This window comes from Epinephelus lanceolatus, chromosome 8 (genome assembly GCF_041903045.1).
Source record: "Epinephelus lanceolatus isolate andai-2023 chromosome 8, ASM4190304v1, whole genome shotgun sequence".
Classification (NCBI taxonomy): domain Eukaryota; kingdom Metazoa; phylum Chordata; class Actinopteri; order Perciformes; family Serranidae; genus Epinephelus; species Epinephelus lanceolatus.
Window position 1 is genome coordinate 2910313 of NC_135741.1, and position 17731 is coordinate 2928043.

Sequence of the window (17731 nt, forward strand, 5' to 3'; positions counted from 1 at the left end):
CCTTCTGTTTGTTCTGGTGCATGTTCAACACTGATGTTGAAGCCTGATTGTTTGTAATGTTAGGGACATAATATGCAGTGACATATTAGAAATCTCTAATTTGACGTTGGTTAAATATTTGTTAAAAACAAGGCGGTATTTGCTAAATTGGAGCTGAATTACTTTCAAAAAGAAATGTCATTGGCCATTCGCCTCCAAAATTAGCCACTGGGACTAACCATAGTTTAACTAACTAGTTTACTGGTGCTTCTGCTGCCTGTTGGAAGTTTTACCCATAAATCATTGCAGTAGTGCCCCTGGAAATAAGGTGGATGGCATAATGCTGAAATAACTCCTAATGTAACAGCTGAAACAGCTTCATTGCACATAGTTATGTTCATTTTAATGTTTAATTGTAGCTTTTCTACTCTTTATCTATGTTCATGATTGTTGCAGTACTTTGCCTCTAATTTTTTTTCCTCGTGATATATGAATTGTATGCTCGCTGTGTGCACGAAATACAGAACAAATTCCTTGAAAGTGAAAACCTACATGTTAACAACCTTATTTTGAATCTAACTGCTACAACCATGTGGTAAATAAGTAGTGCACAGTCAGTTAGTTTGATGCTAACAGGATACCCTACGAACCGTTCTGTGAGAAAACGTTGCATACTGTCGGGCATATATTTCCTTTGCTCTCTGGAAACAAACTAATAGCTCCTGATTAACTTCACATTATGAGCTAAATATTGTTATTATTATTCTCCCGCCTACTGCCGTTGACTGTTTCCTGTCTCATCACAGTCAAGTGAGGAATAGTGAAATTGACTCCCATCATGCAAGAATCCCGTAAAAAATGTCAGCCTCTATTTGGAACAATAAATTCAACATAATCAAAGGGTCAAATCAATCAAATGACCAGAGTTTAAGTGTGAAGGTTCATTAATGACTTTGGAAACAGTAAATGTAAACTTACACTAAGTGATATTTTTTTGGTCAACTGAAACACGTGAACACAGCTTTGACGCATCGTCACCTTTTGAGATGTCGCCAGCTTTTGAGATGTGTTTGAGCTTTTAGCAAACAGTTGCTTATTTACACATCCAGCAGTTACAGAGCAACATGATGATTCACTAGGAGTCTTTGTGTTTGTGTCCACTCCGCTACTTACTGTCTTTAAGCTCTGTTTTTGGTCTCCACCACCCCTGAGGGAAATGTCTCTCTCTTTAGCTGCTAAATGCTCCACTGTGCTCACAAGCTAGTTTCTAACTGTGTCTGTCCGCTGTTTGCTGCAGAGCAGGTAGTGTAATTGGCTTTTTACTGCTTTTTCTGTGAAAATGATGCTATGAGAGCAGCAAGAGAAAACCAGAACAGTAACGTTACTGCTGAACAGATAAACAACTAGTTGAAACTCACTCTACAGCTCTTTAAAGTCGAAGGTAGCTGCAGATTTAGCCGATCATTCTCTGCAGGTTTATCACTACCAGAACATGCTAGCTAGCCGCTAGCTAGAGAAAATTAACTTACTGCTAAGTTACTCTCTAATGCAGTTAAATGTCCAGTGTGTAGGATTTAGGGGGATATATTGGCAAAAATAGAATATAATTTGATAAGTATGTTTTCTTTTCTGTATAATCACATGAAAATAAGAAAAGTTCTGTTTTTGTTACCTTAGAATGAGCCATTTATGTCTATATAGGGGGTGGGTCTTTGTCTACAGAGATCACGATGTTGCACCACCATGTTTCTACAGTAGCCCAGAACTATGAAACCAAACACTGGCTCTTGATAGGGACATATCTGTATTCTTATGTACATCACTGCCACCATAGTTTGCAGCGTCAGAAAAACACTGATTCTTGTTTTTTTTAATGTGAACTTGATTCATTGTTTTTACCAGTTTAAATCATCCTACACACTGCTGCTTTAAGAGTTCAGAAGTGTGAATTCAAAAGAGTTGATAAACTATATATTTATCTGTCATTCAGGTCACAGTCACAGTTTAAATGAGAATATAAAAATGATTTAAAAAAAACACTTTTACAGATGCCGTTCAGTGTCAGAAATGGGAGCTCAATAAACACCATTATGGGCGCCTATGTTTCTGCCTGGCTTCATGTACAGTATATTTGGAACAGACCATTCAGGCAGCACCAGCCAACCATCTGCAGAGAGAAAGGTAGAGAGACCCTGACGAAGACAGAGGCAGAGAGGGATGGTGGTCAGTTAGTGAGTCATGAATAATTGAATGTGCTTAATGGGAAGAGATATAAAAACTGAAAGTGTTTGGCCGCTTTGCAATAAAGACCAGAGAGCTGGTCATTTCCTGCGTGCGTGCGTGCGTGCATGCGTGTGTTCACCGTGATAGTGCAGTATCTACTGATGAAACTTTTTCTAAGGCAGCATTTTTGCACATTAGTGACTTCAAGTGGCAACTGGTGAAAAGTGTGCACATTTTCAGCAGCATGAGGGATTTCATTACCAAGATATCCTTCAACATGGCACCAAGAAACATCTTAGTCTCAATGTCCACAAAAGCATTTTTTTTCCCCCGAGGCCAGCGTATTTTTAAAAAATTCTTTGCAATTCGGGCACCTCATATTGACGCTATACCACAAATGTCAGCAGTGTGATGAGGCGCTGAGCGTCTGTTCTGTTCTTCCAAATGCCATCCGTTTGGCGTTTTTATGTCTGTGCGCCAGCGATAGCCTTCACTGGAGGGATGATGTTTTTGGGTTGCCCAGCTGCCTGTCTCATTCTTGTGAACATCATATCTGAAGAACACCTCAAGGGAATTTCCTCAAATTTGGCGCAAACGTCCACCTGGACTCAGTGGTGAACTGATGAGAATTTGGTGGTTGAAGGTCAAAGGTCAAAGTCACTACAGCTACTGTTGCTAACATTATGTGGTGAATTCAAATGTGGGGTAGCGCTACGGTGTTAACTTTATAAGGGTGTTGAATGTTGCTGTAACATTTTAACATTACTGTACGTATTAGGGCGGATTTATATTTGTGCGTCAGTTCTATGCAGTGCCTACGCCACAGTCGCTGTTGTGAGCATTTATACTTCTGTGGAGGTCTGTCTGTGTCACTCTGCAGTTACACCTCCAAAACACTAGTGGGCGGTGAGGTTTCTGTGTAATGCTATAAAGTTTAGTTGATTAAAAACACACATTAAACACACATTAAACATGGCTTAATAGAGGCAGTTTCAGTACACAAGTACACAAATCAGCTTCACTATAACTCGCAGCATTCACAGACAAACACTTGTCTTTATCTGGACACATTTTCCCCACAAATACAACATGCTAACGTTATTAGCACAAAACATTGTATAAATTAGCTTAGTGACCAGCGGACATTTCCTCTACTCATATGAAGCCAGGGACAACAGCAACATTTAACAATGGTAACGTTACAAAATTTGGCTCCATTGCAACTCACAAGGTTCACTAACAAAACAACTGTCTTATACTAAACACGTTTTCCAAACAAATACAACATGCTAACGTTATTAGCACAAGCCTATGGCATTTTACATTGTATAAATTAGCGTAACAATGAGCAGAGATTTCCTCTGCTCATATGAAGCCAGGATAAATCACACACAAGACTTAAAATGATTTTTTGTGGAGGCTTTATTGTCTTCACAATTTACTGTTTCTTATTTGTGAGATTAAAGTAAATCAAAGTTTGGTTTCCACTGAGGGAACAACATGCTAACATTATTAGCACAAGCCTATGGCATTTTACATTGTTTAAATTAGCGACTAGCGGAGATTTCCTCTGCTCATATGAAGCCAGGATAAATCACACACAAGATTTAAAATGCTATTTTGTGAGGCCTAATTGTTTTTGCCGTGACGTGTAGTTACATTTTTGGGGAGGTGCATGTCAGGCTACAGTGTAGCGTACGCCGTGGACTCTGTATCGATGCAGAAAACTACAACTTCCACATTTTCTTTTGGTAATGGGAGGTGACAGCTGGTGTTTATGGTGTGGCGTTTACCACCCCTGACTACGGGGGGATGGGACATTTAATTCTATCAAGGATTTATCAAACATGTATTATATCTTTATTGAGTAAAATCATATCTAGATAATCATCGTTATTTTTTTATCGCCCAGCCCAAATGTTTTGGCTCAAAATTCTTGGTTATGATGCCACAATCATGACTGGAAATGCTGCTGAACCAGTTTGGTAGTTTGTTTTCTCAAACAGTGGTATACAGTTTGGCAGTTGTCTCATATAGGTCTCACGCCATAAACCATCTCTTTCTCCTCCAGATGACAGTCGGCTCATCTCCATGTAACCAGAACTACGTCACTTTGGACACGTTGATATGATATGTATGAAAATGTAAAATATCGGTGGTTTGCAGAAACGTGCAACACCAACATTTTCTTCTTGCCTGGGCTGTGCGACCAAGAGCAGTGTTGAAATGTACTGACTTTAGATATTGCACTGATAAAGTGATGCACACAAAACATCACAGGATGGCATCGGCAGAGATCAGCACAAGATCTAAAACTGAGTGAAATTAATAGAAAATGAAATGAAAGAGAGAGCGAGAGACAAAAAGAGGTGGACTAAGACGGAGGAGGGATGGTGATAGAGTGTAGGAGGAGAGGCTGATGGGGTGTGATGATTTTTCTTGTCTCTGATGGCTTAGACAGAGCATGTCATTGGTATTTATGGGCTGAGAGACCTCACACTCCTAGCAACCACAGAGAAAGAGAGAAATGAAAGGGATGGAGATGAGACAGTAACAGCTATATGAAAAGAGAAAACTACATAGAGGAAGACAACTGCACATGGAAAGAGAGCAAAAGAAAAAGGAAAGATCAGGAAGAGAGCAGAGAAAGGATGGAGATAAAGAGAGCAGGCAAAAAGACAAAAGAATAAAAGAGACAGGAAGTAAAGATGAAAGATTAGAAACAGGTGAGAATATCAAATTTAAAATAAAAGCAAAAGTACGGGAAGTCAAACCGAGAGGGCAAAGACTAAATGATAATACAAGGAAAAATAAAGAGGTGATTCTCCTAGAAAGAACGTTTTAAAAGTATCACAAGTTTGTACTTGTGTTGGCTCTTCCTCTCCTGTTTTACAACTTCCTGTCTCCTCATCTTTTCTTTCTTTCTTCTCCTCTTTTTCATGTAACGGGCGGATGACATGAAGAAGGATCTGGATATGCCATCCAGTGGAAAGATAATGACCGTGAATCCCAGATGCCTCATCGTATCCAGGAAGAAGACAAACGTCTGACATGACATTTAACCTTTGCGCATCACTTCCTCTGACAGACCGACTGCAGGACGACAGGCTGATGCCTGCAGATGAACCCATGGACCAGGAAGAGGTGACGCTCTCCTCTTCCATGTTTGTCAGAAGATGATCTTCGACGGACATTCCATTTTCATTTCGTGGAGCTTTGCGTTGTGTTGATTTCCCTGGGTTTGGTTGCAGGCTGTTTTGTTGATGGAGAGGGTCTGAACTGAATTCTCTTTCCCTGCTCAGAAAACTCTTGACTTGGAGAATTACCGCAGGGGTTCTGACCCTGGGATTTTATTATGAGGCACAACAGGGGAGCCAGCTGTTAGTCAGCTTGTTTGGGAGTTCGTGCAAGCTTTTGCAGACTGCATTTCTGCTGGAAAAACACTTGTATTGGATGCAGGGAAAAAAAATATCACTTGTACCACTGGTGCTGGACAAGCTTCTGTTGCTCAACAATGATAAGGTGCAATATCTTTGACACAGAGGGACAAATAAAGCCTCTGTCAGTGAAGTTCTCCACACCTGCTTCCTGGAAACCAATGTTGTGATCTTCTGCATGGAGTGTAAAGAGTGGATACAACTGACTCACTGACAAACAGAAAGACTTTTTGGGGGGGGGAGACAATCCTTTCTTTATATCTGTCCTGTTTTTAACCGTTATGGGTCTGAACCTCAGCAGAAACGCCTGACTGAACCAGGGGATGGTCGACGACTCGGTAAACCTCTCTGATTGGAGCCAGCGAGGACGAGGTCCATCTTGATCTTCGAAACAGAACTCAAAGAAGAAAAAGTCCTCTCCCCCCCACTTACCTCTGGTGGGGGGGAGGGTGAAGGGTAGTTTAGTTTTTAGGGTGTAGGGCTTAGGGCCATAGGGAATAGTTTCGTAGTTATTTAGACGTTAGGTTTTAGGTTGTAGACTAGATAGTAGAGTACATAGTAAGGCTCGGTGGCCAAGTTAGACAGGATTGAGTCCAGTTTCTTCTGTTGTTTTGAGTCTTATTCAGTTGTGCTAGCCTGCTAGCTCATTTACCTGTGTCACCAATCTACCAGCCCCTGTGATATCTAACACTCAGCGAGTTAGCCTTTGGCTCTGCACCAGCTGTAGCTGTGACTCAGGCAGCATTTCATCCAGTGCAGACGTTTAGCATTTAGCCTCAGTGCTAGCTACAACCTGGATCTAACCAACTGTAACAGCCAACAGCATTCAGGCTCTGTAGTTTAGAATTTAGAATTAGTGAACCTTGGTCACCTTGAGCATTTCCCCAGCGGTTGTTTAGCTTGAGGTTCCCTAGCCATTAGCCTTTGTGCTAACCCTCAGACCAGCTAGTCATGGATGCTAATCAAGGCCCAGGTCAGGGCAGCCCAGAAAGCCCCAACCGGGCAGTGGAGTACCTTCTTGAACTCAACAACATCATCGAGAGCCAGCAGAAGCTTCTTGAAACTCAGCGGCGCCGAATCGAGGAGCTGGAGGTCCAACTGGACCGGCTCAGCCAGGAGAACAAGGACCTGCGTTTGGACCGGCAACCTGTTGCTCCTCCTCCACCTGCTCCTCCCCCTGAGCCTCCTCTCCCTCCTCCTCCTCCGCCGCCTCCTCCGACTCAGACCATGTCGACGTCCATTTCCACCAAGAACCACCACCACCACAACAGCCAATACCAAGCTCCTCCCCAGCCTCCCTCCTCCATCCCCCTCCACCACAGCCACCACCATCAGTACCACCAGCACCACCACCACTCCTCCTCCTCCACCCACCATTCCTACAACAGCTCCAATAGCACCAGTACAACAGCGATCCCGGTTCCTGCCCCGGCTTCGGCCCCGCCCTCCATCTCGATCCCCACCCAGATTCCAGCTCCAGTCTCCTCCCCAGCCCCGGCTCCACCTCCCCCTCCTCCGATCCCGCCCAGGGATCAGCCGCGGGCCCACAGCCGGCTGACCCGAGTGCCCTCCACCAGCACTGGCACCAACACCAACTTCGTGGAGAAAGAGAAGGAGAGGCTCGAGCGGCTGCACAGAGCGAACGCCTCCAACAACCACCACGCCCACACCCTCCACCACCACAAATCGTAAGTTAGACTTTAAGGTATACTTACTACAACCAAAGCCAAAGATAGCACAAGGAGGGCAAACTTGATCTCAGCAGTGGGTTGAAATGATCGAACTCTATATACAGACTGGAAAACAACCAGAATCTCAGGATTGTAAAACGTGTGAATAAGTTTATTTTGTAAGAAAAACTGAGAGAGGATGCCATTTTGATTACGACTCAATCATACTGAGGAAGTATCAAAGGGCTTTAAATCTCCCAATAAAATGACTCGGTTGGTATTCATTGAAATGTTTCTTTAGAGAATGAGTTCTGCCGTTCTATTGGATGACATATGCCTCTAAACATCCATTGTGATTGTTATTGAACTGCTGTAGAACATTGTGCTTTGTTTCCACTTACATACACATGTACAGAGGACACTGCTCTTGATTGGTCAGAATTTCCATGTGGGAAAAATCCAGGAAGTAAAGCAAACGTTGAAGAAGAGTACACTTGCAAGATAAATGTGACACTTTCTAATGTCACAATGGAGGGACAACTACGCAGGTTGATTTTAGCGCTGCTCATCGTGGACTATATTGCTGTCATTGTTCATTTTAGTCAAAGCATACAGTTTGAAAACGAGGCGCGGCTCCAACTAGAAAACAATGTTTTGATGCATTGGATGTGCTGAATGTGCATATTAAGGCAGCACAGGAGGAGGTGCACATTAATAATCCTCCAGGACTGTAACATGCTCATGTTTAACCCAAACAATGTGTCATGTGACTGCAGTTGCTTCACATCCAGGTCGCAACACCTTCTCACCACAAACCAACCGCACCAGAGTTCCTTTGGAACCGGACTGAGACCACCTCTTCAAGAAGGTCTCAGTTGTTTTGATGTGTTCACACCTGAGTGTGATTGCTGTGTTCACACGTGCCCAAACGAACCGCACTGAGGGGGCAAATGAAACTGAGTTTGATAGAACCGAACCAAACAGGGCAAGTGTGAAAGCACTAGGGATGGGCAAACGATCAAAATTCATTATTCGATCATCAAAAAAATTAACGATCAATTGTCGATTAATTGATAAGCGAGTATTTCAAAAGAGAGAAAACAAAAGAGTGCAGTGCAGACTGTGGCCGCAAGAGAGCACAGCTGCCCCAGTTTTGAGCTTCAACCCCCCCAGGCCAAAGAGGAAGAATGGCGTGCATGCGCAGTTCACCCCTGGGTGTTTACAACCGTTGCCAGCCAGAGTTACAGGCTTCAGTTTTCAGCAAAATCTCCGTCTTTCAATGGCGTAGTGTTTTCAGAGGCCTCAAGGGAAGCCGCTGAGGTTTTGGAGAGCGATTAGAGCCTCCGTCTGTTTCTGATTTTTTTGCCTGGCATAGGTCCGGCGGGTTCTCATAAGCCTGTCGAGCCGCCGTGCTCGCCGGGCGGGGGGTCTCGTTGGCACGGCGGCTCGCCGGACCTATGCCAGGCATTGTAGGGGAAACACTGCGACTATTGATCAAAATTATTTGTGATCGATCAAAAGCCTTAACAATCAATCATCGATAATCAAAAATTGATGCCCATCCCTAGAAAGCACCTATATTATCATTTTTCAGTGGCAAATTATGTCCCCAAAGGAAAACTTTGTCATCAACAGTTTTATTTAGCCTGTTCATCTCACTTCAGTTGCTGTTATTGCAGCAAAATGTATCTAGTAAACTGAAAAAGATGATATGACTCTAGCAGGCTACCAAACCTCTAATTTGTATTTTTGATATATAATTATAAAAATTAATAATTTATATAATAAAAATAGTTGATACCTGGTCTCTGTGTGATGATACGATAATGCCACACAAAAGTATTACAATACGATGCTTCCTTGCGTCGGACACTAGAGGCATCATGAGTGTCTTTACAGATTTATGGACACCAGTCACATTTGTAAGTGGAAACAAGGCACTGGTGTTATCATGGCATCCTTTCACTAAATTTCCAAACTCAAACTTGGCTGCCAGTCTTTCATCCCATGGTCTGTTTTGCCAAAACTTGTGTCAATCTTTGACTTTGATCGCTACTAACTTTGCAGCTTTTCTCACGCAGGTTTTGTGCAAGCCTAGAAACACGTGCCCACATGCTAAATTTGACCTGGAAATATCTTCTTGCTTGATTCTAAGCTGGCAAAATAAAAAAGTGCAAGCAACGGATTTAAAGGTAAAGCTCTTCTGCTGAATTAATTTATTGTACGAGTAGGAGAGATGAGTTGTTGAAGTTTAACATTGAAGTGTTTCTTCCTGCGGAGGAGAGGGGGCAGCTGATGCCCCGTGTGCCTTCTTTCTGTACTGAGATAGTGTGATTAGTGTGTGTGCAGGGCTGATAAATATTCATCCTTTTATCAGCTAATAGGGCTACAGAGTGGAAGGCTGTAGTGGGAATTTACATATTGCAGGAGAGCAGGAGAGCACTAGCCTCCAGAGACACAGCAGCTAAACGACTACAGCATCTCTAACACTGATAATTGGTGGAGCACAGACTGAACAGTGTTATGTAATAGATATTTTTGCTAAGCAATAGGATTGGTTGTTGACCATGAAGAAAACACGCTGTGCTTTATGTTAAAGGGAAGTTGGTCGCTGTACTAATCACCATGGTAACCACTTAGCAGGTAGCTTTTGTTTTTTGCTCTCATTTTGTCGTAATTTTGTTGCTCTGAATACATTTTCAGTCAGAACTCTGTTCGCTGCCTGGAATTGGGTTTGTTGCCTGGCAACACTATCTTAGGAGCATCCTATCAGGAAGTGTTGAGAACGACGGAGCCTCGCTGCCGTCTGTGGCAGTCTTCTTTGTGCACAGGGCTGTGTGGTGCTGCAAGCAACAGGATGCAGGGCTGCAGTCATCCCATGCGTGTACAAGGCAGTGCCTTTGTAACTGGTAACACCTAACCGCTGTCTCTGGAAGCGCTGGTCATGGCGATTGCTGTTGCTATGCAACTGTGGAAAACCTGTTTGAAGGACAACGCTCTCGCTAACAGTTGAAATGGTTTTAACCTCGCTCGGTGCTGGGAGCGCTTGAAGCTTTGCTAAGCTTGCACTGCTGTTGGGAACATAGAGCGTCGCTTCCTCTCCTCTGCAAACAGAGAGGCTCCCGACAGACCTGCAGAAATGAAGGCTGGGGAAACGCAGTGATGACTCATGGAGACAGATTTAATAGTACTATTGCTTTGTCTTATAAGCTCTCATACGAGCAGCCAAAAAGTAAAACAGATTGTACACAGAGGTGCAGAGTGTGACTCAGACTCTCAGATCTGGGTTCATCTGAGGCATCTTGAGGAATCAAAAAATCCTCCGAGCCCTTAGTCATGGGACGTTCAGGTACAGCTGATATCGTGAGAAAAAGCTGACCCCAAGCTTGCAAATGATGTAACAGGCAGAGAACAATGATGGAGTCTGACAGCGGCGAAGATAAGACTGATTCGTTATGAAATCACACAGTGCAATCGGCTGCTCGCTGCCTCTTCAAGTGACTGAGTGTGATCCAATAAATCCCACACTGCACTGGGGCAGATTATGGCACGGAGGCATGACAGCATGTTGCAGAGCTGCCTACACGGGTTCCTGAGTGATTTCGTAGTGGGCATGATGCAGCAAAATGCAAAACACCCTCACACTGATTTATTTTGCAGCACCTTGCAGCACCTCAGGCTGGAGCAGGAAGAAACAAGACACACAAAGAAGCAGTTTAAACATTTCATCTGAAGGGTGATGAGCTGTGAGTCTCAAACCACTGCCACAGATATTTATGTAAACAGTATCAATTTTGCAAGTGCAGTTAAAACGCATATTAACCCGTATAAAATGGACGGCTGCAGGAGATCTGTGTTTGCATCATCCTGTTTAAATACATCTAAAATAAAAACCATAACAGCTAGCGCATTAATTCTTTTGTTATCCCCATCATGTCCTGACCTCAAGTTACCTTTCCTTACAGGTGGCTCAAACGTAGTATTTCGCTGGAATTGCGCCGGAATCTCCCTGTGAACTTCCAGATCATTGTTTGCATAACCCTGTATATATTAATCTAAAATAAAAACCATGATAGCTAGAGCATTCATTTTTTGAAACAGAACGCTAAGGCTTCTGTCCTCCCCATCATCATGTCATGACCTTTTGTTACGTTATGGAGCAGACGTAGGATTTTGCTGGAATTGCGCTGGAATTTCCCGTTATGGCTTTCATAATCCTTTATGTATCAATCTAAAAGTCTAAAAAAATAGCGAGTGCATTCATTTTTTGTAGCAGAAAGCGATGGCTCCTGTCTTCCGTGTCATCACATTGTATTCTCATTATGACATCATTGTGCGTCGTTACACGGCGTGCCAAAATGCATGGTGGTGCCACTGAGGAATGAATGATGAATCTACCAAAACGCCTTTGCACTCTGCTCATAAAAATGTGCACAAAGCAAAAACTAAATAATAAACACAGTTCAAATAAGCTGAGGAGTGTTGAGAAATGTTTTGCCTATTTTTTTTTACATTTTAAAAAACTTTTGGATCAAAATGTTTTGTGTTTTTATCAGATTTTTGTATTATTTTTTCAAATGACACATTTTCAGTACTTGTATTAGTTATTATTCTGGTTTATTGACTCACAAAACCTTTTGGCTGTGGTTGTACAGATTTTAGGGATATGAAGCATTTGAAGTTACTCCAAGAAATGGCATCACAATAAGCAAGAGTACCACTGCACTGGACCATTTGTATTGCAGAGCTGAAAGGGTTAAATTATGTGTGCACACATGTTCCAGTGATGCTGCACAGGCTTAGCAAAGCAAACACATGCATTTGCAAACATTGTGCCTCACTTGGTTGTTTACAGATCTCCATTTGTGGCCAGTTTGAAATGAAAGTGTAGAAGAAGAGAAGAGAAATGTTGTGTTTTACAGACTCCCCAAAGGAAACACGGAGGGTTTGTGGTTCATAAATTCAGGTCATATTTGCCTCGCTCGTCTTGATGGGTCGCTATTAGCCAGTTTGCTCGTAAACAAGCTGTACTGCAAAACTCAATCAGGTCATTAAGTTATTCAGTGAAATCGTGGATCCCACTGAGGGCAGAGGCTCGCAGCGCATGAACTCACCACAGCACAACAACACGCGTCGACTCCACACAGCTGCCTCAAGTCGACGCTTTAACCGAAGTGAAGTAAACGGAATAAAAAATGCAAAACGTCACCATGATCCTAAATGTTTTTATTAAAGATTCAAGAGTGAAGACGAGGAAACAGTGAACTCACCGTCCTGTAGCCGAGCAGCGTGAGCGAGGGGGTTTCTGCACTTGAAGTATTTGTGACATATTTGCCTCTGCTAACAGCCTTGTCAGGATATCATGTTTTCCTCTGGCTGCAGTTTCACTCTGTAGTATTCAGGTGGGAATCACACAGGATACTTGGAATCTGTGAGTTTCTGATTTACCCTTACAGTGTGATATAAGCAGAACATCACTGCTGCATACAGTAAATACAAACCTGCACAACCTCGGCTGGTGCTGATGATCACAGAAACCTTCAGCGCTCAGTCGTCAGAGATGATCTGAACACGTGTGACTGTGACGGTGGCGTAACCATCATTAGACATCAGTGCTGTGACATCTTATTGATCTTATTGAAGGCAAAGACTGATGGAGAGCAGTTATGGTAATGAAGAGAGAGACAGAGTGATGTGATTCTGCAGTGTGGGTGTGGAGGAGTCAGAGGAGTCAGATCTGTAGGATTCAGATGGATGAAGAGGAGAGAAAATGGAGCAAAAGAAATTTAAAGAGGAGGCATCATTCACTTTTCTGTTCTGCAGATCCTCTCTTTGTTTCTGTGACCTACCTCCTCCTGGTATTAACCTGTGATCTGTTTCTGGATACATCATCTTGATATGGTGCTTACTGTATGCATATAAACCTGTAGCAGTGTAAATCACCAGTTTCATCACAATGCCATATCATATCGATTCTTTGGACAACAATACAGTATTTGCCGATATTTCGCAGTCTGCCACAATACGATTTCTATTTGATGCGATTTAGGGTCCTGCTGTCGATATGAGACGATATTATCTGCCCATTTAACACAGTCTGCCAGAGAAGAAGATGCCACCTACTTCTTTTTTGCTTTTGGCCATGAATGATAAAAACAACATAAATAATGTAAATAACTGTAACCGTACAAGTTCAGTAAAGTTTAACTTTACTTTAAACTGACTTTAAACTGACTCCACTAACACACATTACACAGCACATGGGATAAGTTAACGTTCAGGGCTTTCTGTCAGAGAGACCTTTCTGGAAGGAATCTTAATTTGAACCCAAACCATCGTCTTTTTCATAAAACTATCACAAAGGCGTATCTGGCTTCAAACCCTGAAGGCAAACTTCTCCAAACAGCCATAAAACACAGATGAACAACACTTGCCAAAGTAATAACTGTCAATTATCATGGACAAAACATTTGTTTTTTGCTAGTCACACGTTATTAGCTTAAACATGATCATTACATAAATTAGCCTAGCAGCTAGCAGACTTTTTTCCTCCTCACCGTTGGTTTAAGTCACTGCGTCTCTTGACAGAACAGCTCGGTTTAATTTCAGCCTAACGTTAAGTCGTGTTTTATCTCATAATGTCATCATTTACATGCGGTATGTGTTCTGTCTTTCTCTGAAATCCAATTTATTTCCACTGCTGATTTATTCCGGAGTAAATAACATTGGCCGCGTTTCCCAGTTAAGAGCGATCTTAAGAACGTCTTAGCTAAGAAGGGTGGCTAAGATAAGAGTGTTTTCCAGATGAGTTCTTAATGCCCTTCTTAGGATCGCTCTTTAAGACGCTCTCAACAGGAGCTGTCCACTACCGCGGTGCTGAAACTAAATCAATCGATGTCAGGCAAATCGATCACCCACCACTTCATCAGCACATAAGTCACACACAGCGCTGCTACCTAACGCACTAATTCCCTGCTGCTCGTGTGTAAGTGTGTTCTAATAATTCTAATGAAAAACTAAGACATAAATATTTGTTAATGACCTATTTTCATGATGAAAACAAGACCACAACTAAATAAGAAGTAGTCTTGGTAAGAGAATCATGAGGAAATGTATTATATTTAAACAACAAAACACAGACGCTTTGCTGAGGCCGGTGCCGTCTCCCACCACCTCCAGGAAGCTCCCCACTGCGTAAAAACGCAGCGCAGCCGGGCACTGCACCTCCGGGCTGAGGGTGAAATTGTACCGGGTTGCCCTCCGGATGTGTGGAGACACTAGTTGATGAGGCGTTGTATCGCAGCCGGTACTTCATGTGGACAGCCCGGTCTGACAGCACGCCGAGTGGGCTCAAATTAATTTACATATACGGTTTGGCTTCGCGCACCGCGATGCTGTTGGTTAGCAGCGAGAACATGCTGTAAAGCAGCCATGGTATCTCACACGTGTGATGTGGCAACGCCTTTATATAGAGTAGCAGGTGGAGCGTCCCTTGATGAGGTTCCAGCTGAGCTCAATTACACCTGTCAGTTGCCTGATGTCTGTGAAATGTCGCAGGTTTGGAGGGTGGATGTGTTTCTGTTGAGCCGCATTTTTTGGGTGCGGTAAACTATCTGATATGTGCATGCAGATATGTGCGGACAAATTATGATAAATGATAGTCATGATGATTCATTTTATTTGAGTGGCTGATGTGCACAGCACATACAGGAACACACTTGTTATTCCTCATACTTATATTTCTCATTATTATTATTTTTCTTCCGCCAGATTTCGGTGCGTAACTTGTGCCACAGCTTTGAGCGCACACAGGGTCTTCATAAAACATATAGATTCAAGATTCAAAGTGTTTATTGTCATATGCACAGTAAGGACACGCGTTTCCCTGCAGAATGAAATTCCTTCTTTTCTGTCACCAATTAATGCTAAACAATATAAATCTGAAGTATAAAATAGATCAAAATATATACGCTGTGCATTGTTTTAACATCTCCTTGCTTAGTGTAATATTAATTTGCCTGACGCGGCTGGATCTGTGAGCGTTTGGTCGCTAAGAAGATTGTTAAGACTGGGTCAGCTCGATCTTACAACTCCTTAGTGAAAGATCTTCTTGAGCTAAGAGCGATCTGGGAAATGCATTTTTCTTTCACAGGAGGCTTAGGAGCGTTTTTAAGAAGCACAGTGAGAAATACAGATTACTAATGTGTTTCAGAGAGATCGCTGGCGTCAGATCAGCGATTGATTTCGGCAGTTAAGGTGTAAGGAACTGTAAGACCAACAGCATTTTATCAGTCATCTTACAACACACTTTAATGAATACTGAAACAAGATGTGTTGTACTTTTACCCCAAATGTGACCTCACTGTACAGATGTCATTTAACACCTGGCTACAACCTGCTCACAGTGTGAGCCGGACCTTCTCTAGACTCGTGGTGTAGATGGTGAAACTCTTGCGAGCCACTTCAAAATATTTTCATCTTGCTGTTTTATGGTTTGTCTACGCTTGCTTGGTGTAACGCACACATTGGTTAGGGTCAGTCAAAGATAACAGCTTCGGTTCAGATGTTCACTAGAAACATGGAATATAACATCTTGCAGGAGTTTCTGTGACTCTGGGGTCACCATCAAGACACGAGCTTTCTGTAGCTGTGGCCTGACGATGTGATCGCATCCGTTCTGTGTGCGTTCACACCTGCGTTTACCCAGATACACATCACATGTTGATACCAGGTCGAGATGAAGTCTCTTTATTTTAAACCTCCTCTTTGTGTCTTTTCCTGCTCACAGAAACACAGAAGTGGACACGATCTTGAAAGGATTTTAATTTCAGACTCCAGATAGCATCTCCCTCTCTGTCTCTCTCTGACCCTGTTTTTGTAAACAGCTGCTGACATCTCGTTCTCTGTGTGCTGATGACGATAACACGAGTGTAAATGAGCTCGGTCAGCAGCACTGCTGCACCAGGTGTGTGTGTGTGTGTGTGTGTGTGTGTGTGTGTGTGTGTGTGTGTGTGGTTTTACCCCATTACTTCAGTGTCCAGGAAACAGTCCTGCCAAGTGTAGATGCTCAGCCATCGTCCTCAATGTGTTAAACAAAAAGCTCACATTTTTCTGACAGCTAAAGACACCTTGTTCAATATTTAGTGTGTTTGTGGTGATTTTGCACTTATTTTACTCTTTGTCCGTGTGTGTGTGTGTGTGTGTGTGTGTGTGTGTGGGAGCTAAAAGTCTTGACTCAGTAGATTATGGGAGGTCAACTGAAAGCCCCTCATCAGCACTGCCTGCTGCCTGATAGTCCTGAGCTAAACATGTTTCCACCAACAAACAGCACCAATTAAACGGCTCAGATCAGGCGGGAGGCCGATTACAGACGAGCACACGGGTCTTTTAATGAGGTCAGTTCACACAAGGTGCTGCATACGTTTGCTCATCTCAGATGTGCTGCAGCTGCTGCCTCTCATATTTCCTGGTCAGCAGATGCTGACAGGTTAATATCAGGGTTCTTCCGGCTCAAAATGAGGCAGAGGTGGTGTCTTTCTGATCTTCAACTGGCTCAAGCAAACGCTTTTTTTCCCTAGAAATGTGTTTTAGAAGTTGTAATAACTGTGTGTGCCAAGTAATGTTGGGGACACGACAGAGTGAAGTTAATGAATATTTTCATTGTAGGCAATCTGTTTCTGGTGTTGAACTTTGTAGACAGTCGCTGTGATCGTCTCGCAGCTGGTTGCACACAGAGAACATCATTAGAGGACGGCTTGTGATGAAAATTGGGTTGTAGCTCGTTGTCTGCTAGAGGTGTGCACCATATAATTTCCTTCACAATAATACCGGTATAATTTTTAATATGATCTTACTATATAATGATGAAACTCTGTGTGTGTGTCTGTTCCACGTTTTTCTCCTCACTGACTTGGTCAATCCATGTGAAATTTGGCACAGTGGTAGAGGGTCATGAGAGGATGTGAATGAAGCAATATTACATCAATTGGCCAAAGGGGGGCGCTATAGCAACCCACTGAAATGTCAAACTTTGAATGGGCATATCTCATGCCCCGTATGTCGTAGAGACATGAAACTTTGCACAGAGATGCCTCTCCTCATGAGGAACACATTTGCCTCAAGAACCCATAACTTCCGCTAATATAGATTTTCCGCCATTTTGAATTTTTTGAAAAACACTTCAAATGGATCTCTTCCTAGGAAGTTTGAGCGATCTGCATGAAACTGGGTGAACATAATCTAGGGACCAATATCTAAAGTTCCCTCTTGGCAAAAGTTGGAAAACTTACTAAAACTGAGCTTCTATAAGGCAATGAATATTGCGGAGGGCGTGGCTCATCACATAAAGGTGTATAACATCTCAAGGGTTTCACCCATCACCACGCAACTTTGTAGGCATATGACCACACATAATCTGAGGGG

The 17731-nt window shown here is 42.8% G+C and overlaps 1 protein-coding gene across 7 annotated transcripts in view; it reads left to right on the forward strand.

The window, feature by feature from the left end:
* Window positions 1-17731, forward strand: part of LOC117258600 (IQ motif and SEC7 domain-containing protein 1-like) — a 259415-nt gene that overhangs the window by 13448 nt on the left and 228236 nt on the right. For 5 of the 7 annotated variants that reach the window (XM_078169732.1, XM_078169731.1, XM_033629638.2 and 2 more), the window contains exon 2: window positions 5166-7327. In XM_078169732.1, coding sequence (XP_078025858.1) covers window positions 6591-7327 — 737 coding nt within the window. In that variant the 5' untranslated portion in view covers window positions 5166-6590. The remainder of the gene's footprint in view (window positions 1-5165; window positions 7328-17731) is intronic. The other 2 variants (XM_078169733.1, XM_033629637.2) reach the window with 1 other exon arrangement.